The following is a 27,179-nucleotide window of genomic DNA, read 5'->3' as shown; positions in this document are numbered from 1 at the left end:
CTTTATACTTCACAGATCCCTAGATATCAATGACACGAGCATTGATATTACAAATCCTGATTTCTCTCGTGAGCAAGACATGTGTTTAGAGGAATCACAGGATTTTGATGATGTCCAAAATTGTGATGTGTCTCTAGATCTTTTGAGGATGGTAAAACAGGAGGAGAAACAAATCATGCCACATGAGAAAGAGGCAGTAGAAAATGTAGCCCTAGAGGAAGGGAAAGAGGTGAAAATTGGCACGCATATTGCTGATGATATGAGGCAATGACTGATTGAGTTGTTACGTGAGTTCAATGATATCTTCCCATGGTCCTATCAAGATATGCCAGGGTTAAATACTGATATTGTGGTGCATCGTCTTCCAATAAGACAGGATTGTAAACCAGTTCAACAGAAGTTGCGAAGAATGAGACCAGATATCGTATTAAAAATAAAGGATGAAGTCAAGTAACAGTTCGATGCAGGATTCTTACAAGAGGTGAAGTATTCTGAATGGGTAGCTAACATTGTACTAATTCTTAAGAAGGATGGGAAGGTACGAATGTGTGTTAATTATAGGGATCTGAATAAAGCTAGCCCAAAAGATAATTTCCCTCTGCCTCACATAGACACTTTGGTAGACAACACAGCGGGATATTCGTTGTTCTCCTTCATAGATGGTTTTTCAGGGTACAATCAGATAAAGATGCATCCTGAAGACATGGACAAAACCACCTTCATAACCTTGTGGAGGACTTTCTGTTACAAGGTAATGCCCTTTAGGCTAAAGAATGCAGGAGCAACATACCAAAGGGCTATGGTGACCTTATTTCACGATATGATGCACAAGGAAATTGAGGTGTATGTTGATGATATGATTGCCAAATCTCGAACAGATGAGGAACATATTGAGGTTTTAAAGAAACTATTCTTGAGATTAAGGAAGTTTCAGTTAAAACTTAATCTGGCAAAATACACTTTCGGAGCTAGGTCGAGGAAGTTACTAGGTTTTGTGGTCAGTGAAAAAGGAATAGAAGTTGATTCAGACAAAGTTAGGCCATACAAGATTTTCCTTCACCGCGTACACAGAAAGAAGTTCGGGGTTTTCTTGGAAGGTTAAATTATATTGCTTGGTTTATTCCACAATTAACTGAGAAATGTGACCCTATATTTTGCCTCCTTAGAAAACACAACCAAGGTACTTGGGATGAGGAATGCCAGAGTGCTTTCGACAAGGTTAAGCAATACTTGTTAAATGCTCCTGTGTTATCTCCACCTAATCCAAGTAGACCATTAATTTTGTACTTATCAGTGTTTAGCAATTCTATGGGATGTGTGCTTGGCCAACATGACGAGTCGGAAAGAAAGGAGAAGGCGATATACTACCTCAGCAAGAAATTCACAGAGTGAGAGATGAGATATTCGCCAATTGAGAAATTGTACTGTGCTTTAATCTAGACGACTCGAAGGTTGAGGCAATATATGTTGTATCATACTACTTAGCTTATTTCAAAACTTGATCCTCTGAAGTATATGATGGAGTCAACAGCTTTGAATGGAAGAATGGCGAGGTGGCAAATTCTGCTTTTAGAGTTTGACATAGTTTATGTGAGCCAGAAGGCTATAAAAGGAAGTGCGATAGCGGAATTTCTAGCTAGTAGAGCTCTAGAAGACTATGAGCCGTTGAATTTTGATTTCTCAAATGAGGAGTTGATGTGTGTAGCAGCTACAGAGGATTATCCTTAGAAGTTGAGCTTTGATGGGGCATCCAATGCAATGGGAAATGGAGTTGGGGTAGTCTTAGTATCCCCAAATGGTGATTATTATCCATTTACGTGCAAGTTGGATTTTGATTGCACAAACAATATGGCCGAGTATGAAGCGTGCATCATGGGACTCCGAGCGACTATAGAGCGAAGAATAAGAACCTTGGAAGTTTATGGAGACTCCGCGTTGGTAATTTACCAGCTTGAAGGTGAATGGGAGACAAGAGATCCTAAATTGATCAATTATCGAAAGGTAGTTTTGGGGTTACTTGAGGAGTTCGATGACATCACTTTCAATTATATCCCACGAGATGAAAACCAGATGCAGATGCTCTAACAACCTTGGCTTCAATGATTAAAGTGGATAAAGAGGAGGAGATGAGACCCATTCAGATGAGTATCTTTGAGGCTCCAGCTCACTGTTGTAACATTGAGGAAGAAGAAAATGATGATAACCCTTGGTATCAAGATATATTACGATATGTGAGAGATTGTAAATACCCAGAACAGGCAACTGAAAATGATAAGCGAACTTTAAAGAGATTAGCCTGCGACTACGTTTTGGATGGGGACATCTTGTACAAAAGAAGAAAAGACCAAGTACTGTTGAGATGTGTTGACACCGTGGAAGCTAAGTTAATCTTGGAAGAAGTTCACGAGGGTGTTTGTGGGACGCACGCTAATGGTTTCACGATAGCTAGACAAATCATGAGGTTTGGATATTATTGGTCTACTTTGGAAGGGGATTGTATCAACTACGCAAAAAAATGCCATAAATGTCAGATTTATGGAGACAAGATTCATGTACCACTTTCACCTCTACACGTTATGACTTCTCCATGGCCTTTTTCTATGTGGGGCATGGATGTCATTGGGCCAATATCACCAAAAGCTTCAAATGGACATCGCTTTATTTTTGTGGTTATTGATTACTTCACGAAGTGGGTAGAGGCTGCTTCTTATGCGAATGTTACTAAGTCGGCTGTAAGTCGATTCTTAAAGAAAGAGATTATTTGTCGGTATGGGATGCCTGAAAGGATCATATCAGACAATGCACTAAACTTGAACAATAAAACAATAGCAGAAATTTGCAATCAGTTCAGGATTAAGTATCATAACTCTTCACCGTATCGCCCAAAGATGAATGGGGCAGTGGAAGCTGCTAACAAAAACATCAAGAAGATAGTGGGGAAAATGATTGAAACCTACAGAGACTGGTATGAGAAGTTATCATTTGCACTCTTAGCTTACCGAACATCTGTCAGAACTTCTATCGGGGTAACTCCTTTCTCGTTGGTTTATGGGATGGAAGCAGTGTTACCCATTGAAGTAGAAATACCGTCTCTTCGAGTCTTGTTAGAGATAAAGTTGAATGAATCTGAATGGATACAATCGCGATATGATCAGTTGAACTTGATTGAGGAAAAGAGGCTAAAGGCCATTCGTCATGGTCAGATGTATCAGAAGCGAATGATGCGAGCTTACGACAAGAAAGTGCGACCAAGAGAATTCCATGAGGGGGATCTTGTGCTGAAAAAGATCCCCCCTATTCAGAAGGACTTTAGAGGAAAATGGATGCCAAATTGGGAAGGGCCGTATGTCGTGAAGAAGGCCTTCTCTGGGGTGCATTGATCTTAACAAAAATGGATGGAAAGAGTTTGCCCAATCCAGTGAATTTAGACTCAGTCAAAAAGTACTTTGTCTAAAGGAGAGAAGAATTCAGGGTGAAAACCTGCAAAAGGCGCCTTGAGTTTTCGAAAAAAATGTAGAGGCCAAGGTGAAAACCCGCAAATGGCGCCTTGTGACCAAAGGGGTTTTGAGTTGAAAACCTGAAAGGACAGTTCAAATTTTGAAGAGCACACGGTAATCTTACTATATCTGATTCAACGAAGAGTGAAGCGCGTTACATATCGGGGCATCAACAAAGTATTTTGGATATTTTAAACACATGTTGAATTTAAGAAAGTCTTCATGGAGCTGGAATATAAACGCTCAAGCGGCGATATCTAGGGCATCTAACTTTTGTCCTGTTTGCTATCTTTAGATTCTTTTTCTTCTCAAAGATAGGCTTTCAGATTAATTTCCTTTGTATTTTTGACAAATTTATTCAAATCTAATTATTCTCAAGATTAAATTCATCTTCTATTATTCTTAAAGTATGTTGCATTAAAATAATGATAGATGAACTAAATAATCTTCACAAATGAAGTTTTGCTCATTACTCTGAAAATTTCTAAATAATACAAGAAACTAAAACAGAACAATTATTCGAAGAATTCACGTAAGTGAGGTTTGAAAGAACTCAAGGAAATTCTTTCTTTAGTCCAAAATGATGATTGGATAAATCAAACGATTCGATCCTAAGAGAAGATCATCTTACAGACATTTTTGGTGGGTCATAGCATTTGAAGAATGGTACAAACCCACAGGCTGAGTAGGAATGATACTTCGAGAGAAATAAGGATAAACTTCGACGAAAGAATGAGTGGTGACATCTGGAATAGGGGTCATATTCATAAACATTTTGCATTATAACAGGTTTAATTAGAAGTATTTGACTCACTTCGATCATAGCATCCTAATCATTAGACATGAACTCATACACATTATACAGGTTATGTCCTTCAAGGGACAATGAAGATTGATGCGCCTTAACCCCCTAAGCAGTAAGGTAACATGCTAAAGCATAGCAGATTTGACCTTCAGGTGTTTACGCTAAAGCAGATCCAAGATGATGTAACATCTCTGTATTGTCAGAGAACAAATCGAAGAAACAGATTTGGCATCTCCATATTCGACGAAGAGTAAATAGAAAACATAGGAGATCTAACCTTCGGATGTTTTCACATCGAAGTAGATCCAAGATGATTTGGCATCCTTGTGTTTACAAGGAGCAGATCAAAGACATAGCAGATTTGGCTTTCACGTGTTTACGCTGAAGCAGATCTAAGATGATTTGGCATCTCTGTACTGTCAGAGAACAAATCAAAGAAACAGATTTGGCATCTCCATATTCGACGGAGAGCAGATCGAAGACATAACAGATCTGACCTTCATTGAAGTAGATCCAAGATGATTTGGCATCTCTGTATTAGACGGGGAGCAGATCGAAGACACAGCTGATCTGACCTTCATTGAAGCAGATCCAAGATGATTTGGCATCTCTGTATTAGACGGGGAGCAGATCAAAGACTAACAGATTGGACCTTCATTGAAGCAGATCCAAGATGATTTGGCATCTCTGTATTAGACAGGAAACAGATCGAAGACATAGCAGATCTGACCTTCATGTGTTTACATCAAAGCAGATCCAAGATGACAGATTTGGCATCTTTGTATTAGACGGGGAGCAAATTAGAGATAACAGATTTGGCATCTTTGTATTAGATGAGGAGCAGATTGAAGAAGCAGATTTGGTGTCTCTGTATTAGACGGTGAGCAGATCGAAGATAACAGATTTGGCGTCTTTGTATTAGACGGGGAGCAGATCAAAGATAGCAGATATCGCATTCTTGAGTTGCAGTGAAGCAGATTGAAGCCGTCAAGAGGCCATTTAAAGAAGATCAAAGATCAAGAACTCAAGACTCGGCGAGCCCGGGCAAAATTGGTCCTTTTATAATCTTTGCTCTATTCCTGTTACACAACAATGAGCAAAGAGGGGCAGCTGTAGACACTCAATTTTGCCCGGGCCCAGAAATAAGTCCAAAAAGAAAAATAATAAACCCAAAAAAAAACGAAGTCCAAGTTCAGTCCAAAATTACAAATATAATTTGGCCCGATCAGAATGGCCCATTACTTGAAAAGATTTAAGGTCCATCTACAGGCTTGACTCATATGGAAATATAATCTTCAATGATATGCAATCTTAGATATGATTGCAATCTTAGACATGATATGCAATCTTAGACATGATTTTGTAATCTTAGAGATTTAATTTGTAGATACCTTTTAATCTTAACTGTTGATGTAATTGATCTGTACCGTTGGATTTGAGGAGGTTCAACTATAAATAGAGGCCTCTCCCTTCATTGTAAAGACACTGGGGTTTTGGGAAACAATATAAATTTTTAAGAGCTTTCACTCAAATTTCTCTCCCTCTTACGTTCTTATTTTCTACGGTTTGTTCTTATTTTATTCTTTGTTCATCTTCGTTTTTCAACCCTTTTTATTTTGATTTAATCCATGTTTCCTAAATTTTTTTATATATTTTAATTTTTAATAATTTTAGTATCATATCAAACTCTTTCATTTTTTAATAATTTTTTAGTATTACTCTTAGTAAATTATTTTTTAAATTTTACTCAAATCATTATTTTAAAAAATATATTTCATTTAATTGTCATATTTTATCCAAAATTTTTTCTAAAATGAGGCAATGTTTTTCGTATTTAGGAATTCGGGAAATAGTGCCCTAACATGCTGGGTTGCGATTTCCCGTTTGTCTAAATGCCTAAAGTATCCTTCTAAATAGATTTTGTAAATCACGAGATGATTTCAGTTACGAGAGTTTAAGAATATCGTGTCCTGTCATGCTGGATGTGATGTTTGTATTCTTTCGGAGCTAAGGAATCTCGATTTTTCAACTTAAATAATTCTGGTTTTAAAAAGGGATCATATTTTTTAAATCCTTTCAAATTTTTGACGTTAGGACAGAAAACTATTCAATTTGGTACCAATTTTGGGCGTTTCGAGGGTGCTAATCCTTCCTCGTACGTAACCGACTCCCGAACCTGTTTTCTTAATTTTCGTAGACCAAAACATTTTATAAGGTGATCCAATCACACCTAAAAAGGTTGGTGGCGACTCACGTTTTCGTTTTTCAAAAGTCGATCCCCATTTTTCAAACATCCCTTTAAAAAATGGTTTCGACACAGTGCATTCAGATGAAGTGTAGTGAAGATACAACATTCCTGAAAAGGTTCTTTGAAAAGGATCGAATTTATGATTTTCTTGCTAGACTAAATGTTGAGTTTGATGCAGTAAGAGTTCAAGTACTTAGAAAAGAGGAACTCCCATCACTAAATGAGACAATTGCAATTGTTCGTGCTGAGGAAAGAAGAAAAGGAGTTATGGTTGAGAACAGTCAAGTGGATAGTTCAGCCTTGGTTACAAAAGCTGTAAGTGAGAGGAGATTTGGCCTAGAGCAGCCAAATAGTGAAGATAATAGAGAGACAGAACGTACAAAGCCTATTAACAGGGATTCCGTATGGTGCACCTACTGTAAAAAGGCCCGTCACACTAAAGAAAGATGCTGGAAACTCCATGGGAAGCCACAAACAACAAATAAAAATTTTTCAGAAAAAGGTAAACAACCAAAGGGACAAAGATGAGCATATACAGTAAGACAGCTGGATGGAAAAAATAATTATCAGGAATCACCTGTTGAATTCAATAAAGAAGAAATTGAGAAGTTAAAAAATTTGCTGGGATCATTGGAAAAAACTTATTCAACAGGTACTTGTAGTTTGGCTTTTTCAGGTATATCCTCTTCTCAAGATTCTAAAGTCTCAGATACAGTCACCAAAAGTTCTTGGGTCATTGACTCAGGAGCTACGGAGCACATGACCCACTCCTCACAAAAATTTGTTTCATATACACCTTGCCCTAGTAGTAGAAAAATAACAGTAGCTGATGGTTCTGTAATCACAGTGGCTAGTCAGGGTGATATTATTATAAACAAAACCCTTACTCTTAAAAATGTCCTTCATGTTCCAAAACTATTTACCAATCTTTTATCCATTCAAAGAATTACCAAAGACTTTAACTGTAAAGTGGTTTTCTATCACAATCGATGTCTTTTTCATGAACAGAATACGAGGAGGATGATTAGACATGCTAAGGAAGTAAATGGCCTATATTATCTTGAAGAATCCAGTGGAGAAGATAGTGCTCTGAATTCCTCACCTTCATCTTTCATATCCGAATCTATTAAAACCAATAAAGACCAAATTTGGCTCTATCACCTTCGCCTTGGTCATCCATCGTTTAGAGTCCTTAAAATTATGCTTCCTTCATTGTTCAAAGGATTGGCTGTTGAAAAATTTCATTGTGATATCTATGAACTTGCAAAACATAAACGTACCTCTTTTCCAGTAAGCAATAAAAGAACTTTCACTCCTTTTACTCTTATTTATAGTGATGTTTGGGGGTCATCCACTATTTCAAATATTTATGGGGCTCGGTGGTTTGTATCCTTTATTGATGATTGTACTCGTGTGTCTTGGATATTTCTTTTAAAACAAAAATCTGATGTAAGGTCTGTCTTTCCAACCTTTTACAACATGATCAAAACACAATTTGGAGCTGAAATAAAAAGGTTTAGGTCAGACAATGCCAAGGATTATTTCAATCAATTTCTCTCAACATATTTCCAGGAAAGAGGCATTATACATGAGTCATCTTGTGTTAGTACACCTCAACAAAATGGTGTTGCCGAAAGAAAGAATGGTCACATTTTAGCTATTACAAGAGCCCTTTTGTTCCAAAAAAATGACCCTAAACAATATTGGGGGAGGCTGTTTTAACTGCTACTCATTTGATAAATAGATTGCCTACAAAAGTCCTTGAATCTCAAAGTTCTATGCAAGTTCTAGCAAAATTCTTTCCTGATTTCAATACTTCAAGTAACCTTACTCCCAAAATATTTGGCTGTGTTGCTCTTATACATGTTCATTCTCAAAATAGAGGGAAATTTGATCCACGAGCTATCAAATGTGTCTTTCTTGGTTATTCTCCCACTCAAAAGGGGTACAAATGTTATCATCCAGCCACAAAAAAAATTTTTGTAATAGCAGATGTTACTTTTGCTGAACAAGAGAATTTCTTTACTCGTCCTTATCTTCAGAGGGAGATCTTATTCACAGAATATAAGGACAAAGAATTCTTTCTTCTTGATATTCCAGCTCCTGTTTAGCAACAAAACACCCACATTCCAGCTCCTGTCCAGCAGCAAAACACTCACATTCCAGCTCATGTCCAGCAACCAAACACTCCCACTCAGTCTTTGCCTACTAACCAATCTGCCCGACTTGAAACAATGGCCCCTATACAACCTGAAACAGAGCCTAATACACCCAAATCACCAACAAGAGTTCAGGACACTACTCGTCCTTTACTGGTTTACTCAAGGAAGAAGGCACCAGTGCAAGTTCAATCATCTTCTTCTTCTATACGACCTGAGGTAATTGCTGAACCTACTTTGAATTCTAATACTGCAAATTTAGATGATTTTCTCATTGCTATTAGAAAGGGGACTTGTCTTACAAAAACTTGTCCCATAACCACAAAACTTTTCTTACCAGCCTAAATTCTATCTCCATTCCCAAAACTGTATCCGAGGCATTAGAAGATGAGAATTGGAAAAATGCCATGAAAGTTGAAATGGAAGCTCTTGAAAAAAATAAGACATGGGACTTAGTGCAATTACCGAGAGAAAAGAAACTAGTGGGTTGTCGCTGGGTGTACACAGTGAAATATAAGTCAGATGGTTCTTTGGAGAGGTACAAAGCAAGATTGGTTGCTAAAGGGTACACTCAAATGTATGGAATAGACTACCTTGAGACATTTGCCCCTGTAGCAAAGATGAACACTGTAAGAGTATTGCTGTCACTAGCTGCCAACCGAGGCTGGAAATTACAGCAATTTGACATCAAAAATACCTTTTTACACGGTGATCTTGAGGAGGAAGTCTATATGGATGTTCCTCCAGGATTCGGTCCAAATACATGACAGGTAGTTTGCAAACTAAAAAAGGCTTTGTACGAATTAAAACAGTCCCCGAGGGCTTGGTTTGGAAGATTTACCAAAGTAATGCTCAAGTTGGGGTATAAACAGAGTCAAGGAGATCACACTCTATTTGTAAAACACTCATCTTCAGAGGGAGTGACTACTTTATTAGTCTATGTTGATGACATTATAGTGACTGGTGATGATCTAGAAGGAATGGAGAATTTAAAGAAATGCCTAGTAAAAGAATTTAAAGTCAAAGAGCTCGGTAAGTTAAAATATTTCCTTGGTATTGAAGTGGCACACTCTCGGGAAGGAATATTCATATCTCAGCAAAAATACATAGTTGATTTGTTGACAGAGACGGACAAGTTGGGCTGTAAACCAACAGAGACACCCATAGAGGTGAACCACTGACTTGGAAATGCACTAGAAGATGCAGCAGTTGATAAAAGGTCATATCAAAGACTTGTGGGGAAGCTCATTTACTTGTCTCATACCAGACCAGATATTGCCTATGCAGTATGTGTTGTAAGTCAGTTTATGCACAATCCCAAAGAATCACATCTTAGAGCCATATATCAGATTCTACAGTACTTAAAGGGCACACCAGGCAAAGGAATCCTATTTAAAAAGGGGCGAAATTTAACCCTTGAAGCCTATACTGATACAGATTATGCAAGATCTATGGTTGATAGAATATCAACCTCGGGCTATTGTACTTTCCTAGGAGGCAACCTTGTGACTTAGAGGAGTAAAAAACAAAATGTTGTGGCTAGATCTAGTGCAGAAGCTGAATTTAGAGCGATGGCTCTTGGAGTTTGTGAGTTGTTATGGCTAAAAATTATTTTGGAAGATTTGAAGATTGAGTGGGAAGGTCCAATGAAGTTGTATTGCGATAATAAGTATGCTATCAATATTGCACATAATCCAGTTCAACATGATCGAACGAAGCACGTTGAGGTTGACATACATTTTATAAAGGAAAAACTGGACAGTGGCTTAATTTGCACTCTATTTGTGTCCACTGATGGTCAACTAGCAGACATACTTACCAAAGGATTGTCTGGGAAGTTGTTTCAGAAATTAGTAAGCAAGCTGAGAATGGATGATATCCACTTCCCAGCTTGAGGGGGAGTGTCAGATTTCAGTTTCCTAATTAAAGAATATTTGAGTGTATCAAATAGGATTCTGTAAATATTTTATCCCTAACTTTAAGGTTATTTTTAGGTACAGCATCCCTAGAATTAGTATGTTTCCTAGTGTAAAGTTTTCTAAGTTAGGCTCACTATGTCTATAAATATTTATGTAATTTCTTGTGAAAAATATAATTGAAATAGCCTGTTTTTAACATCAGTTACATAATATAAACAATCATATACATACATGATATACAACCATATTATAAACTGTAATAAACATAACATACACTAACAGTAGTATACATAATATCCATACTAATAAACATACATAAGAGACATACTAATATATCAATTGATTGACCTTTTAGCCTTAATCAATTTCACCCTAAAAAAAAATCCTTTTGGTACGGAGTTTTCTACATACACACGAATGTCAACAAAAAAATTTAAAAATAAGTTATAATATGTATAAAATATCTAAATAATGAAAACCCTAAGCACTTTTAAAAATTGGTTTAACATTAAACCAACATTAACTAAAAATTGCAAAACATTCTTTAAACTAGAAAATCGATGGTCCTAATAAAAAATGTCACTTTCTAAGAATGAGTCAAAATCCAAGTAGTGGAAAAAAAATCTTTGTATTTTTAAAAAACACACAATAAAAAGCACATCGAGAAACCAATAAATTTTAAAAAAAAAACTTATGCTTTTTAAATGGAAACAAAAAAGAAACCAGATAGGTCGAGTAAAATACCTATAATTGACAATGAAAATAGGGTAATTTTGATTTTAATACCACTTCGCTAACATGAAAGGTTGAGTAATCAATGATGAAACAAGACTTCTTTTAGTAAGATGATAAATAATTTTTCAAATGACTAGTAATAAAAAGGGTTTCTCATATGGTTGAAGGATGAAATCGGAATTGAAGAATGCAAACATCTGGTGAAAAGATTCAACGTGACTAAAATAAAGAATCAAAGATGGCTTTTGATGCTAAAAGATAATAAATAAATAAAAGGGTATGGTAATCGAAAAGGTAAAGTTTCTTCAACAATCGATAGAAAATATTTAATGGATTTTTATTTTTTTATTTTTAATAAATGATGTTAATTAATTTAAAATAAATAATTTCAATCGGTTTCTTTTGAAGGGAACAAGTCAAAAGGGGTGAAAAAGGATACGCATGACAGCACTAGATACCACATCATCAAAAAATTAACGCCATTGAAAAGAAATTCAAGTATCAATATGAGACAAAAAAAAATCATAAGCATCAATCTCATAAAAATGAACCAAATTCAAGTACCAATTTTAAATTTAACCCTTGTAATATTCAACACAGTTTTTCTATTAACATACCTAATAATTTTCAACCTCGCTCTATACACTTTAAAAATAATATCTATAAATAACCCTTTATATACTAATCATTTTCCACCTCTTTATTAGGAAAAGTATAAATTATCAAACTTAATTAAATGATTAAAGCAATAAAACTTTTAATTTTTTAAAAACTAATTGATGTATCCAATGGAACCAATAACCCAAGGCTAAATCAATTAAAATTCCAATCAGGTGATTCTAATCCCCAAGAAAACACCAGAATAGTTCAAAGAAATACAGAGTATTGTGCTAGCCTTTATCATTTAGCAGGAGCCAAGAAGGAATTAGGAGTTTATACATACATACATACATACATACATACATACATACATACATACATACAGACATATGTATATGTTGTTACATCTTCTTGACACTGTCAATAAATCCAATCAGTCAGTGATGTTGGAAAAAACAGAAGCCGTTGCCCAATTCGCAATTGTAATCATTCAGAAAGGATGCAACTCATTGAACTTTATAAGCAAGTTCAACCCTGAATCAACCAATTTAACTTATTTCAGCAAATGGTGACTTGGTGACCACGCTAAACTATCAAATGCATATAAAGCACTAAAACAAAACTTTTTGACATGATTTATTTGCTATATCTGGATATTCTTATGATAAAAACACCTTGCAGAGGTATCAACATAGAATAAAACCAGTGACCATATGGTGCAGTTAAATGCAAAGTAATTAAGGCAGCATCTCATGAAATCAATTGCAATTCTGTTTTCACGTAAAAATAAATGCAAGAAAGGACCAAAGTTTCACACATAAGTAAAGCAGAATAGTAAAGAAGCAAATTGTGGATCATATCAGATCATCATTTCAAGTAAGTTATCACAGTTATATAAGAAAGAAAGTTTCAGAGCGAATAATATAATATAGTACTAATATTCATAACCAAAGCATATGAAGTGACTCACTCTGCATTTGGATCCAAGTATTTCACAGCTTGCTGGACTGCATGTACAGTCATTTTCTTCACCTGTTTACAAATAGAAATTATAAAGACAACATTCAAAGGGATTAATAAACACAAGGTTGAAATAACTACATCGGATGAAATGAACAAAGGCCAAAAAAGATGTAGGTAATGGAGAGTATGCAGTGCTACAGTGATTGGATTCCACAGTATTCATTGATCAATGGAGCAAAGGACTAATGCTGGTATAGGTCTAAGAAACAATGATCCATGATAATGTTGTTCAAGTAAATATAGGGCAAGATACAAGTAAAGCTACCCACTTCCCCTCTCGCTAAAGAGGCTAAAAGGCATATACAGAGAAATTATAGCATTAACATTTCAATGGTCAAGAACTATGTGCATACCTCTAGTTTATCCTCTTTTTCCCTATGATCACGGGGAAGCAGACGAAATTCCTCAGTCAAGCGAACGCACTCACCGACATTTTCAGGCGAAACAAAATCGAGAGCAACCTTTATGCATGACTGTCAAACATAAAGATAGAAAGTAGATAAGCCCATGCATATTGAATAATCAGCATATGAAATCAACTTGATGATGGTTGCTAAAAAACATGAAACTACACTGTGATTTATGTGTACAAGACAATGTCATTAGACTAGTAAGCTCAACTTTATGCACAAACCTCCAGTGTATCCTCTTTTTGTGAGCAAGTAAGGTTTTTAACACAGTACATATGATTAAACATGGAAGAATCCATCAAGGATATTAAACAAGGCAACAAGAAAACAGAAAGTACCCCTGAGTTTTAGAAATGTCCAATATTGCTTCCCAATTGATTTGCAAACCTCTCACAAGGATCTCAAATCTATTCATAATTCAAATTACCCATAGGATTCATTAATCACTTTATACTCATTATGTTAATTATTACTGTAACAAAGATAGAAGAGAAGAATGCTTATCATGCTTCCTCTTAGAAGTTGAATTTATATAGGTTACAATGGTTGAAGAAAGGAAGAAATCAAACAATAGAACCCTATCAAATTCCTAAGATTATGTACAATTAGTCCCTAAAATTATATTATTATACAACTGAGTAACACTCCCCCTCAAACTGGAGTATAGATATCAATCATGCCAGCTTATTACAAAGATATCAAACCCAAGTCCCAATTATAACCTTTGTGAAGATATTACTTGGTCTCCTGTCTTCACATATCCATAAATACCAGTATCTCTTGCATTTTATCATGAACAATGTGGGAATCAACCTCGGTATGTTTAGTTCATTAATGAAATAATGAATTTTTAGCCATATGAAGAGCAGTTTGATTATCACACCACAGTTTTTTTGGCGACGAAGACTTTAACCAACTTCAACCAAAAGATGATGTATCCACATAATATCACATATTGATTGAGCCACGGCTCTGCATTCTAACTCTACATTGGATAATACAACGTTATGTTACTTCCCCACAACACCAAGTTCTCTACAACAGAAACACATTAACTTGTAAAGGATCTTCTATCAACTTTTGATCTGTCCCAATTAACATTTGTGAAACATTTGATATTGGTGTATCCATGATTCTCATACAGTGTTTCCCGTCCTGAAGCTCCTTTCTAGTAACACAAAATCTACTCTAGAGCTACCCAATGATTAACTATTGGTAAATACATAAACTAACTATCGACATTAATTGTGTACAAATATTTGGACAAGGTACACTTAAGATAATTCAATATTCAAAACTTTTATAGTTCTCCAGGCCTTCAAATAACCCACCATCATCTTTGAAAAGATGTAGATTAGGAGTCATAGTAGTACATCGTGGCATGGCTCATGTTTTCCTTGTCTTTGTTAACAAATCAGTCACATGTTTTCTTTGAGACAAGAAAAAACTTTTCTAGCGTCTTGTTACCTCCATTCCCAAGAAGTATTTCAACAACCCCAAATCCTCTGTGTGGAACTTAGTATGTAGAAGTGTTTTGATGGATGGGATTGATGTATGGTCATCTTTTGTAATGATGATGTCGTGAACATACACAAAAAGAATGATTCTGTTTGTAGAATAATTAATGATCAGACTTCCTCTTCTTTAGTCCGAGTTGCTGAATTACCTTGTTGAATTTTCCAAACCAAGCACAAGGACTTAGACAATAGGTTTTCTTAGACTCCCTCTGAGTAGTAAACCTTAGCAAATGCTCCATATAAACCACTTCTCGAAGATCTCCATAGAGAAAAGTATTCTTAATGTTCAATTGCTATAAAGGTCAATAGTAAGTAACTGTCACGGAAATAAACAAATGTCATTTTAGCCACAGGAAAAATAATGTATCAAAGTAGTCTACCCCATAAGTCTGAGTATAGCTTTTGAAAAGAAGACGTGCTTTAAGACAAATCACAACCATTAAGATTAATTTTAACAGTAAACACTCATTTGCAAGCAACAACCATCTTTCTTACAGGGAAATTCACCAAGCTCTAAGTTCCATTTTCATCTAGGATACATATTTCCTCTAACATTGCATTACACTAACCGAGATAACTTAAGGCCTCTTGAACAATCTTAGAAATAAAAATAAAATCTAGAAATGCAATTAATGAGCAAGATGAAGGAAACATGAGGCCATACTAAGTTGCTAGAGAATATTTATATACTTGTATAGTGCTAATTTATAGGGATTGAATTAGGATTTTATTTTATTTTCTTTCTTTTTCTGTTAGCTTGTAACTTGTATAAACATATATCTCAAAGTAGAAAATAACATATAGTTTTCACTCAAATAAATTTCATTCTTTTTCTATTACTCAATTTCATTTACATGGTATCAGAGCTTTTTAGCTTGCACTTTTATGTATTCCGTCGATCAAATCATGAAACGATTGGGTATTTTCATGGGTAACTTTTAAGGTGATTGTTAGCATGCACTGCAGGCACAGGGAGGAGCACCACCACACCTTCAGCCAATTCACACTTTCCAACAACTAGAAGGTTATCACATGCAATTCAGTGCCGTCTAAACAACCGCCACCTTCACGCGCCGGCATGTGGAAGCGTGTGTGGTGTTAGTTGCCTTCCAACCTTCTACTGCATCGACTACATGCTCCAACCAAAAGCTAGTGTTGGGATGCAACTGGAGGGCTTTTGGTGTTTGGAGCTTTTTGCACTGTTCTGAGATTTTTCCCTAGACTATTCTATTTGGTTTAGGCATCGACAGCAAGATTTAGATTTTTAGACTTAGGAAATTATGTTTTATTTGCACTTTTGGGCCCTTGAGTTTTGTTTGTGCTTTGTGATTTTTCTTATGGTAGATTCTAAGGTAACAGTAAGCGAGTTGGTTCCATTGATGTCTAAGATTATTAAACATAAACTGAAGGTGTCCAACTATTTAAACTGAAGCAAGACCGTCAGGATTTATTTAAGGAGCATTGACAAGGATGACCACTTGGTCAAGGACCAATAATGGATGATACTAGACAAGTCTGGTTAAGAGAAGATGCATGACTATTCTTACAAATCTGCAATTCTATCAATATTGAGGTAATTGCTGTGATCAAACAATATGAATTTGTTAAAGAACTAATAAAGTATTTGGAGCTTCTATATTATGGGAAAGTTAATATCTTGCGAATGTATGAAGTATGCTAAGCCTTCTACCAACCTGATAAGTAAGGCAAGTCTTTTGCGACATACTTTATGGATTTCAAAAGAGCACATGGATTTCAAAAAAGCACGAGGAGCTTAATGTTTTATTACCAGTCAACCCAAATTTGAAAGTTCAATATACTCAACAGAAGCAGCTGGCGGTTGCTAAACTTGAGGTTACTAAATCTCAAATCCTCTCTAGATCAAAGATCATATCTTTACAAGATACCTTTATGAGAGTATTACTTACTGAAAGCTCTCATTTAGTTCAAACTAACAATAGAGTCCTTGTGAGTAAGGGAGTGATAGTCGCGGTCAGAAGATGGGGAGAATCATGTAATATTATTGTCATGAGCCACGCCATACTAAGCATTTCGGTGTAAAGCTACAAAATAAGGTTCAAAGATCGCAGCCAGCAAATATTGCAAATATGTGAAGTTGACAAATCTTCTCATTCTCCCCCTAAGCAACAAATCCTAGTGAGTGCTCCATATAGATTTTCTCCCAGAAATCACCATGTAAAAAAATAATTCTTTTTATCCAATTTATGCAAGGACCACTCAGACATAGCTACTATAGTGATAAACAATTGAACTGAAGCTAGCTTTTCTGAAACGGAATTGGTGACTTTGTTGGCACAACTGCACAAGTGCAAGAGGAACAAGATTGCCTGGTCGTTTGGTGAAAGAATTCAAGATGTGAGAGTATCAACCATTCTTCTCCCTTCCCCGTCTTATAGAAACTGAAGATGTGTCCTCAGAAAAGGAAGTTTTTTTTCCTTTTCTAGAAAAGAGACATCAACAAATACTAGATACCTGTATGGACTATCAACATTGAGTGCTGATGGGGACATGCGGTTTATTAAAAAACACATGATGGGCACAACATCAACCCATAATTATTTAGGAACCTTCATTTGAGACAAAAGTGCTTGTAGTCTCAAGGGCATGTTTGTTCTTCCTCGCATTTAGTCCATTCAATGATGATGTGACAACATATAAGGTTTGAAAAAGAATATGGCCTTGGAACATGTAGGACAAAAAAGTGTCAGAGAAACATTCCTTGGCATTATCACTACTCAAAATGTGCACAAAATACCATGTTGAGTTTTTATATCAACACAAAAGGCATAGAAGAGAGAAAACAATTAAAAGCATACAGACCATCAAAACATGTCCTCTACTAATAGCCTACTTCGCTATAAGATCCTGCAAAAGACAGTGATATAGGAAAAATGAGATACAACAGTTTAGATAATGAGTAAATTTACTCACAAATTTAAGTTAAAAGGTAAGTTTCGGCAGGCTTGATACAAATGATAGAGTAACAGAGGAAGTTAGATTGACATTACTAAAACCAAAAGGTGAACCTCTCAACTATAGTCACAAGAGAAGGCGATTTATGCGACTGGGAGAAGGTAAAAGATTAGAATTACATGCCATATGATCAGTGGATGAGAAGGAAACAAGACACTTAATACCGCAGGAGTAGTAACAAAAGTGGTCTGAGTTCGAAGGCGATTCTACAATTTCTTACACAATCTCTTCATATGATTCATCTCATGACAATAATAGTAGGTGATGTTTGATTCAGACTGTTAATGGTCTTTTCTCAGTTATTCCCCATCCAATGTTATTATTCTTTTGTGTGGTGTCATTCCCATCTCCTTTGGTAACATGAGGAGATAGAGAATTTTTAGTGTGAAGGAAAGAAATTCAAAACTCGATAGAATTTGAGATTGTAGCCTCAAATTCAAAAGGAAAACCAACCAAGAAGCTCATTACAGCCATTTGCTCTCTTTGCGCTTATTGCACTTTGACATCCGAACTAAATGGTATTAACATATTTAATTCTTCACAAGTCTTCTTGAAGTCAATGTAATAGGTTGTGAATGACTTGGCTTCTTTCTTAAAACACTAAGAACATTGTAAACCTCATAAATATGATGCAAATTTCCTTGACTGAAAAACAAAAAATCCAAGCAATCCGCGAGTTCTTTACAAATTCATAGTGATTAATGAATCCAATTATCTCACTATCAATAAATTCAAAACTTGCAAGGACAGCCATGCATCCTCTTAACACCCAAACTTTTCTAGTATCATTGGTTAGTCAAATAATCGTCTTTGTCAAGACTCCGCATGTAAATCCAAAAGGTCTTACTCCAATCAAAGTAATTGGGGTCGTTTACTTTGCATTCCATAATTTTAGACATTACTAGAACCATCTCACTCATAAAAACCTTAGATTCAGTCAATCTCTTTTTTTTTGGCAACAATTAGATACCCGAAAGTAGACAAGTACATAAATCACAAAAACCAAAAGATTAACCGAACCACTCCAACCCAAACCAAATCAAAACTAAGCAGCAAATAGCAGCCCAAAATTTCTACCGAACCAAATCAGAAAAAAGTAGCAAATGGCAGCCCAAGGCAACCCAAAAATTTCAGCCAAGCCACATGGTCACAAAGGTTCCCAAACCAATCACCAATGGATCCAAAGGGTAACAATATGATTAACCCCCTAAAGACCAGGGTATTATCAAAGAGAGACTCCACACTCCCCCATGTGCCGACATATGAAGACTCCAAAAAGGACAAATGGCACATGAGCTTCACTCACGGGTCCTTCATTTACCAGAATTCAAGGATTGACCGAACTAAAGTTGTCGCACCTCCTTGTAGAGGCAATGAGCCCTGCAAATCACTTCTAAAGTGACCCACAAAAAAAAAAACTCCCTATGGCTATGGGAAAACAACCATTAGAGGTTTTCCCATCCAAACTCAAGAACAACAAACTCTGAAATTAAATGTAAAAAGCTATAATACCATGTGACAAGGATAGAAGAAAAGAGAAGAATGATTGTCATGTATACGGCTTGGAAGTCAAATCCCTAAAATTATGTACAATTAGTCCCTAATATTAAGTTATTACACAGCTGGGAAACAATTACAATTATTTCACTAAAAAACACCTAATTGAGATATTATATCAAATGAGCATTACATCGTTAAACAAGAAAATAGGATATAAATGAGATGAAGTGGTATAGGTAAGAAGATCGTTTAGATTTGCAAACTGCAACTTTTGTTGATTTTAGCATAATAATTTGAAGTAGAACTTAATACCATCTCAAACTACACTATAACTTCACATTCAAGAGACAATTAAAATATGACACTAATATTGCAGACACTAGAGATAGATATTCTTTTGCAACAAAAGCATTTAAAAGAAAACGTAAGTACCATGTTACCTTAATGTTCCGGACTTGATGAGGACAACCAGCAGGTATTAAAACAGCTTCCCCAAGTTTCTGAACAAAACTCCATGGTTCAATTCCTGCATGCCAACATTTTATAACCAAAATCAAAGGCCGACATTTTGTCTAACCGGTTCAACAATATTTAGTATACATTTTGACATACCATATTCCAGCTTAAGCTTTGCCTTATGATCCATGGTCAGATAAAAGGACTGATCATGTATAGGATGAAAAACCTATATAACAAAGATACGAAGAATTGCATAGTATAAATAACACGTCAAAGACATGAAAGTAAGTATCAATTGCCTAAAATTAATACGTATAACTTTTCAGCGTATAAATATGCTAATAACATATAGCCTAACTTCAAATCCTTTTTGTGAATTCCCATCCGATTATATTCTTTACCCAGCTCAATAAGTGCAGAACGTTAGATGTGGAAGGCATCACCAAATTCTCTAGGTGCTACTTCATATTCCAATGCTTTTCTTGTGCACGCGTACACACATGCAGACAACTAATAAAAGATCCCATTTCTTCCATTGTCCCCAAGGGACCATTAAAGGCACATTTTAAATAGCTATTGATATCAATCTTTTTGTTACAGCTTTGAGATTAGTACATTTCTAAAAATAATAAAAAGGATAATAAGAGGGTTATAACCATTGTCAAGAATCCAACCAAAAGAAACTATTGCAGCTCCTCTACTGAAGATATTATCAATTCAATAATATTTAAAACAAAAAGCTCCACTCTCAATACATAAAATTTAGAAAAGCTACCTGTGATACTGGGCAACAATGAACATATCTAAACTCCCTAAAGTGCTTTTTAAGGTAATCTTGCAGCTTTGGAACATCTTGCCTCCGGAAAACGTCCCAAACAGCTCCTCCCTCGTGAGCTTCCACCTCTTCAATTTCATTCCCAAAAGTTTCAGATGACCTGCCATTCTCTCCGCATTCTTCTTCATCCATTTTTTTCTTCCTACTCTCTTGCATTTCAAATTCCCTCACTGAATTATTGCCACTCAGGCTTGAATAACCATCTTGACCTTCTTGTTCAACAATAACTTTGCATTCTTGATCACCAGCTCTATCATTAGACTGCCTGTCGTAGGTAGAGATGTCAAAAGACCCATCATCAGGCTTATTCCTGTCAACTTTCGAAATTCTTCCAAAAAGTTCCTGCTGGTCTTGCAGATTGTGCTTTCGTTTTAACTTGCTGATTGCATCAAGCTGTTTACGAGTAAGATTCACCTCAGCAATGTGTGTTAAAACATTCACCTGAACAGAAATTTCAAAACATATAAACAAACTTAGGAACTTGGGGGGGAAAAGTCGTCATTATAAGTCATGCAGGTTCTAATTATGTTTTGAAATACATAGAAAGATGATGAATTATTTACTTAGGAACTGCGGGGGGAAATCGTCATTAGAAGTCATGCAAGTTCTAATTATGTTTTGGAACACATAGAAAGATGATGAATTATTTAAGAATTAAGCAGCAGAGTGAGCACGTAAAGACAGGATATGTTACCCAGGCTCTTCAATTTCTCCAAAGATGTCCAACACCTATTCGGACATAAGTATGGGGATATAATCCTCCAAATAAATGAAAAAGCTTACAAGGAATCGAGAATCCATGCCGCACATACTCATATCCAACACTCACCCCGACTCGGTAACATATAAGACAAGATCTAATCACCCATAAAATAGAAAGAACAAGCTATCAGTCAAAACTGCAAATTTTCCATTTTGAATACACCTTTAGGTATTATACTTTGGATCAGCAAAATAAACTAATGTGACAGTGGCTTATGATCCAGACCATGTCAAAGTTACTGTTTACTAAAACCAAAATACACATGTATATTAGAAAAGCAGAAATATGATCTATTTTATATATTAAGCGTTGTGAGAATTACCACAAACATCAGTTCATTTCTCAATAAAGCATAAAATTCAGGTAGATATTTACATATATATAGTTGTGCGGGAACAGGCACAGACATGAAACTTCATTAGTTTTGATACCTTACTTAAATTTCATTGGCACATGATGTATAGATATATCAATAACTCCATACCAAAAAAGGCTCAAAATGAGATTTCCTTCAAGTTACCCAAATAAATATATATATTTTATTAAAACTGAATAAATAATATGTTTATTAACATTGAAGTTGTAAAAATAAAGGAAAAACCGAGAGCATATACCGCATCTGACATATCACAATGAAGCCTGGTTACTGAGTCTCCTCGCCCAAGCTCTTGTGCAACTCCATATGCAATATATGACTTAGGCCCCATATCTGGCTTTAGAGATTTCTTTGGCAATTTGGTAGCAATATTAAGAAGCCCACTTTGAGGATGGGTATATTCTTTAAATGGCAAACAACAAAGAAACTCGGCATGATGACGTGGAAGGAGATTCTTAAATTCGTTAGATGGAGGCCAATCTTTCAGCTTCAGTATTTGAGGCCATGATTTTGTATCAAAACGACCATCTGTGTATCCTTTAAAGAATTGGTGAATATTGACCACTACCTACATTTAACCAACAGTGCTGATTATAGAACCAAGGTTATGCGGCCAACAAGCAACTGTTAAAAGACAAGCATATTTCACTCCACAACACAAAATTCAGATGAGATACTCAAATGGAAATGATGCTACAAAAGCACCAACATACATATATTATACGATTTTCTCTTCAAGTTACAAAAGATATTGAGATGTGGACTCCCTACAGGATACTAAGGCTTTGTTCTGGATTGAGCTACACGTGGACAACCTCACATAGGGTATGGTAGAAAGAACAACATAATAGAACCTGGGTGCAGACCATGTTAAGTGTCCAAGCTAATACCAATTGGAAATAGGTCGAGGTACAACTCTAATATTAACCAAACAGAAAATTAAAAGCATGATGAAAGCTTAATTTATAAACAATTGTAAGTCGTAAAGGAAAAAAAACCTATTTTTTAGACATGGCAGCTGCAATGGAAACATATATTAAGAAAGTTATTGGCAATGAGATCAAAGCTTAATTTGGCTTCAGCAGTACTCTGTTTGACTCACAAATTGGTACAAAGCATCATATTCTGATAATAAGAACTAGTGCAGTTGATAACCAAACTGACCTCAGACCAATCTAAGCAATGAAGTGCCTTAACTTCCAATTGGTGATCACTTTTTTTATTTGTTACTTGACGAAAAGCACGCCACATAACCATTGGCTCCCAGCTCAAACCAGATGCATTCTCAAGGACATTGCTGACAATAACAGGCTCACCATTAGCCCAGTGCTTTTGGAAATGTTTCAAATCTCCGCTCTCAATATCTTTAGCTTTTGGACAATATAAATAGTTGTCAGTGGCATCTTCTCGAGAAGCTGCTTTCCTTAGCTTATTACTGTCAATGTCAGCTTCACCCATTGAATTGTAACAAGGACACTCTTTGTTAGAAACTTCAAGAACATGGTCAAGATTCAGAGCTTTGGTTATTTCCTCGGCCTTTCTAGTTAACTCAATAACAGCATGTTCTCCAAACATGCACCTTAACTCCAAAAGGCCATTACCACATCCACCTAAGTCCTTCGGGGGGCAGCGAATGGTGCCATTTTCATTCACCTTCCACTCAGAAGTTGCAGCATTATTTTCTTTAGAGTTAGTTTCCTCAGGGGAATCCTCTTCCTTAGAGGGCTTTAGAGCATTCCCCACTTTTGATGGCATAGAGCACTGAAGTTCTCCATGCAAGTATTCAAAACTCATGTCAGGATATTCCATAATTACTTCCCTTTGTCCACCCCGCAAATCCCCATCACGGATTTCACGGCAACATGTAAGGCACAGATCATAGTTACAATCAGGACAGCTTCTATGAAAGTCAGCAATTGAAGTTCCGCAGTAGTTACTGCAAAAAAAATAAAAAAAAATCTTGGTATCAGGAATTGCTTAAAATGAGTTCCAGCAACATACAAAATGATCTCCTTAATTTCACGATGACAAAAAATACCATAAGAACTTACCAATATACACGCTCATTCTCAGTACATATTGCCTGCTTAAGCTTTATCTGTTCTGTGGCCACCCCTACTCATTCAATAAATATGCGTTAAAAATGAACCATTAAAAAGAAAGAAATTAAATAACAATGCTCTAACATGCCATACTGATATTAACATAACAAAGTTCAAGGTCTGTCATTGGTTCAATTCCAGTCTTCCAGATATTGAAGGGCCCAAAAAATCACATTTTGGAGAAATGAAGGCAGCATAAATGATTCTTAATAAACCAACCAGCATACTAGAGAAAATATGGTGAATTGATATTGTAATGAGAAAAACTTTCATATGACGCACTAGGTAACTATAGACAAAAGAGTGTGAAGATACCACGCTGGCAGACCCCTTGAAATCAAGAACAGTCATAGTTGACTTCTTATGCCAACAAGATTGCAATACAAAATGTTTGTCATCATAATAACAAATTCTGCCAGCATAGTATCTGGAATTTCTTTTTCAACGTTCTTTCCTATAAAAGCATAGCCAGTAATCTCCAAGCAAGACAAAGAACAATCTTTACTATCCACATCAACAAGATAAACAGAGTTTCAACATTATTTATAGGATTTCAACATTATTTATAGAATCATTCTCCTAACAGATTCTACAGATTATTTTTAAAAATTAATTTCAACATCAACTATTTGATTGTAATCGCGCCAAATTAGACCCCCGTTAATCTCTGTAGAGAACAAAACTAAATTCACACAAGAACATGTCCAAATAAAGATATACATACCATTAATTTTTGCCTCAATGACCTTCTCTTTTATTTGCTCTTCACTAAATTGTTTAATGTATGGAAGAAGTGTCTGAAGCACGTATCTGGTATGCTGAACTTCTTCACAACCACTGAACTTCGGATTAAGTGTCTCTTCCAATTTCTACAAGTCATCAATTATACAATATCATAAATCAATCATGACATCATATATGCAACAAAGTGAGCAGTAAAACTATGAATTTCAGAACTAACTTTGAGTAGGCCAGTCGTCCGTAAGCATGCTTTGCAATTGCAATTCTCTCGGCAAACAGGGCAGGCATCAGCAATTTCATCCTCAGACATCTTGGGATACCTAGTCCCAGAAAGACAAAATACTTAACCAGCTAAAAGGGGAAAAAGAACAACATAGTAACATACTCACTTATGATTAAGATTGACTATAACCAGAGAGAAAAGCAGCAAAGTTCATGAGAAATTAGCAATCGCATGCAATGCACATACATTTAGATAGAAACCCATTTCCATAAAAGAATCAAGTGAAAGAAGTACCAATTTTTTATGCAAGGGATGCAATATCGTTTACTATTGCAAAGCTTGCATCTCACAACCCTGCCTTTATCATTCCTCTTGCACTGATGGCACGTTAATCTATCTTCTTTGGCAATGGTAATCCACTGTAGAAAAAGCAAAAACAAGAAGCACCAGCAACATGAAACCGAAAATGAAAGAAAAGACACATTATAAGAATAATGCAGGAATTAAAAAGCAAAAACTTTTACCTTAACATCCCTCCTTCGCTTTGAACCAGGTACAGGCTCTTCTTCTTCCCCGGGAACCCTTAAGGGCTTAACCAAATTTTCTGACTCATTCATTCCCAAAGACCCATTTTTCGCCCTTCTTCGACTCTTATCTGTATCTTTCCCTTCAATGGCTACACTTTCAGTAACTTGTTTCCTTGGCCTACCCCTTCCTCGTTTCTTTGCATGCACCGTATTATCACAATTCTCACTAATAAGACCATCTTCTTGACCTTCAGATTTCACTACTACTTCCTTCTTCGGCCTGCCCCGTCCACGCTTCTTTGGCACAAACTCATCATCTTCATTTTCTTGAACTTCGGCATAACTTACTTTCTTAACAATTGTTCTCAATCTCCGCTTTGAGCCAGCAGAATCCATATCAACGTCCTCTTTCATGGTAGCTTTACCTTCCCCGTTTGCTACCTCTAGATTCTCAACTGAAATCAAAGTGTTATTTCCTTTGACTTGAACCCCATTTTCATCCACGTTCTCCCCACTATCTTCCACGAAATCCAAACATTTTCCCTCCTCCCCTCTCTCCTCCTTTTTGCCTCTTTTCGAAGGAACTGTCACTTCTTCTTTTGTACCTCTTTTATTAGGTTTCTTCAGAGTATTCCCTTCCGAACCCCCACTTTTGATCTCTTTCCCTTCGATTCCCTCCTCTTTTCCTTCTATTTCCCTTGCTTTATCTCTGACCATGTCACTGTTTTCCTCCCCATTTCTTTCTTCGACTTGAAGCTCCGCAAAACCGCTGTTTTCTTGACTTCCCATAACCACCCGCTCTGGTTTTCCGACACTCCCTCGCAGAATCTAGGTGCTGTCTGAATTCAGCCTTTTAAATGTGCCATTCACAAACAAAGTGGTCTTGAAATTATAAAACCAAATTATTTACTTTATTATATGTTTTTTCTTATAAATAGGAAAGGAAGTTGCTTGAAATTGTAGAATATATGACTCTCCTCTTTAAATCGAAAGATTAATCTATGGAGAAACATTATTGATATTTTATTTATTATAGGTATATTTTAGTTTCTGAGAGTTTATGTAAGTTGCAGTACTGTCTCGGGTATATTAATCTAAAATTTTTCTTTCCCTTCAAGTACCACCGAATAACCTTCTAACATGTTAGGGTTTTTTGTTACATAATATAACAGTTTTAATTTATTCAGTAATGAATTAAATAATTAATTTATGCTTTTTTTATATAGGGTTAGTATAAGAGTTAGTAATAATTTAATTTATTTGATATTATTTTATTATTCACATGATATATTTTTAGTAAAAATATTGTTTATTTTAAAGAGATTTTATTTTTTTAATTTTAAGTTTAAATTATATTAATTATTCTTTATTTTATATCCAACTATTGTAATACATACATAATTATATATGGGGCTAGTAGGGGCTCCAATCCCCTAAAATGGAAATTTTTTCCTTTTGACCCTTTATAATTTATAAAATTTTGAATTAGTTATAGTAAAATTATACTTTGACCCAAAAAATAATAAAATTTTAATTTAATATTTTAAAAATTATAAAGATATAAGCTATTAAAATGGTAATTTTGTATTTTATTATCGTAAAAATATACAATTTAATTCCGACTCTTAAAAAAAATTTAATTTCACTTTTATTATTATACTAATAACCAAACGAGTCATAATTAAACTAAATAATTAACTAGCAACTAACACATTTTATTGTTATATCAATATATCCAATCACATT

The 27,179-nt window shown here is 35.5% G+C and overlaps 1 protein-coding gene across 1 annotated transcript; it reads right to left on the bottom strand.

Moving 5' to 3' along the window:
- Positions 1–12,154: 12,154 nt before the first annotated feature.
- LOC107886889 (lysine-specific demethylase JMJ25) lies at positions 12,155–26,492 on the bottom strand. Its single transcript, XM_016810988.2, has 13 exons — positions 25,431–26,492; positions 25,201–25,325; positions 24,904–25,003; positions 24,667–24,811; positions 23,892–23,955; positions 23,005–23,776; positions 22,079–22,408; positions 20,642–21,142; positions 20,020–20,092; positions 19,848–19,933; positions 13,340–13,459; positions 12,934–12,995; positions 12,155–12,497 (listed from the first exon to the last, which is right to left on the bottom strand). Exons 1-13 carry the CDS (start codon positions 26,220–26,222, stop codon positions 12,470–12,472), a joined length of 3,198 nt encoding a protein of 1,065 aa, XP_016666477.2. The 5' UTR covers positions 26,223–26,492; the 3' UTR covers positions 12,155–12,469.
- Positions 26,493–27,179: the final 687 nt, after the last annotated feature.

This window comes from Gossypium hirsutum, chromosome A03 (assembly GCF_007990345.1).
Source record: "Gossypium hirsutum isolate 1008001.06 chromosome A03, Gossypium_hirsutum_v2.1, whole genome shotgun sequence".
NCBI lineage: Eukaryota > Viridiplantae > Streptophyta > Magnoliopsida > Malvales > Malvaceae > Gossypium > Gossypium hirsutum.
Note: the sequence above shows the minus strand (reverse complement) of the source record. Positions and strands in the feature narration are given on the sequence as shown.

Coding starts and splice junctions, on each gene's coding strand:
- LOC107886889 (XM_016810988.2), bottom strand. CDS start 26,222: ATGGGAAGTCAAGAAAACAGCGGTTTTGCGGAGCTTCAAGTCGAAGAA. Junction 19,934..20,019: donor AAAGCTTAAGCTGGAATATG/GTATGTCAAAAT, acceptor GTTGGCATGCAG/GAATTGAACCATGGAGTTTT. Junction 12,498..12,933: donor TACTTGGATCCAAATGCAGA/GTGAGTCACTTC, acceptor TGGTTGATTCAG/GGTTGAACTTGCTTATAAAG.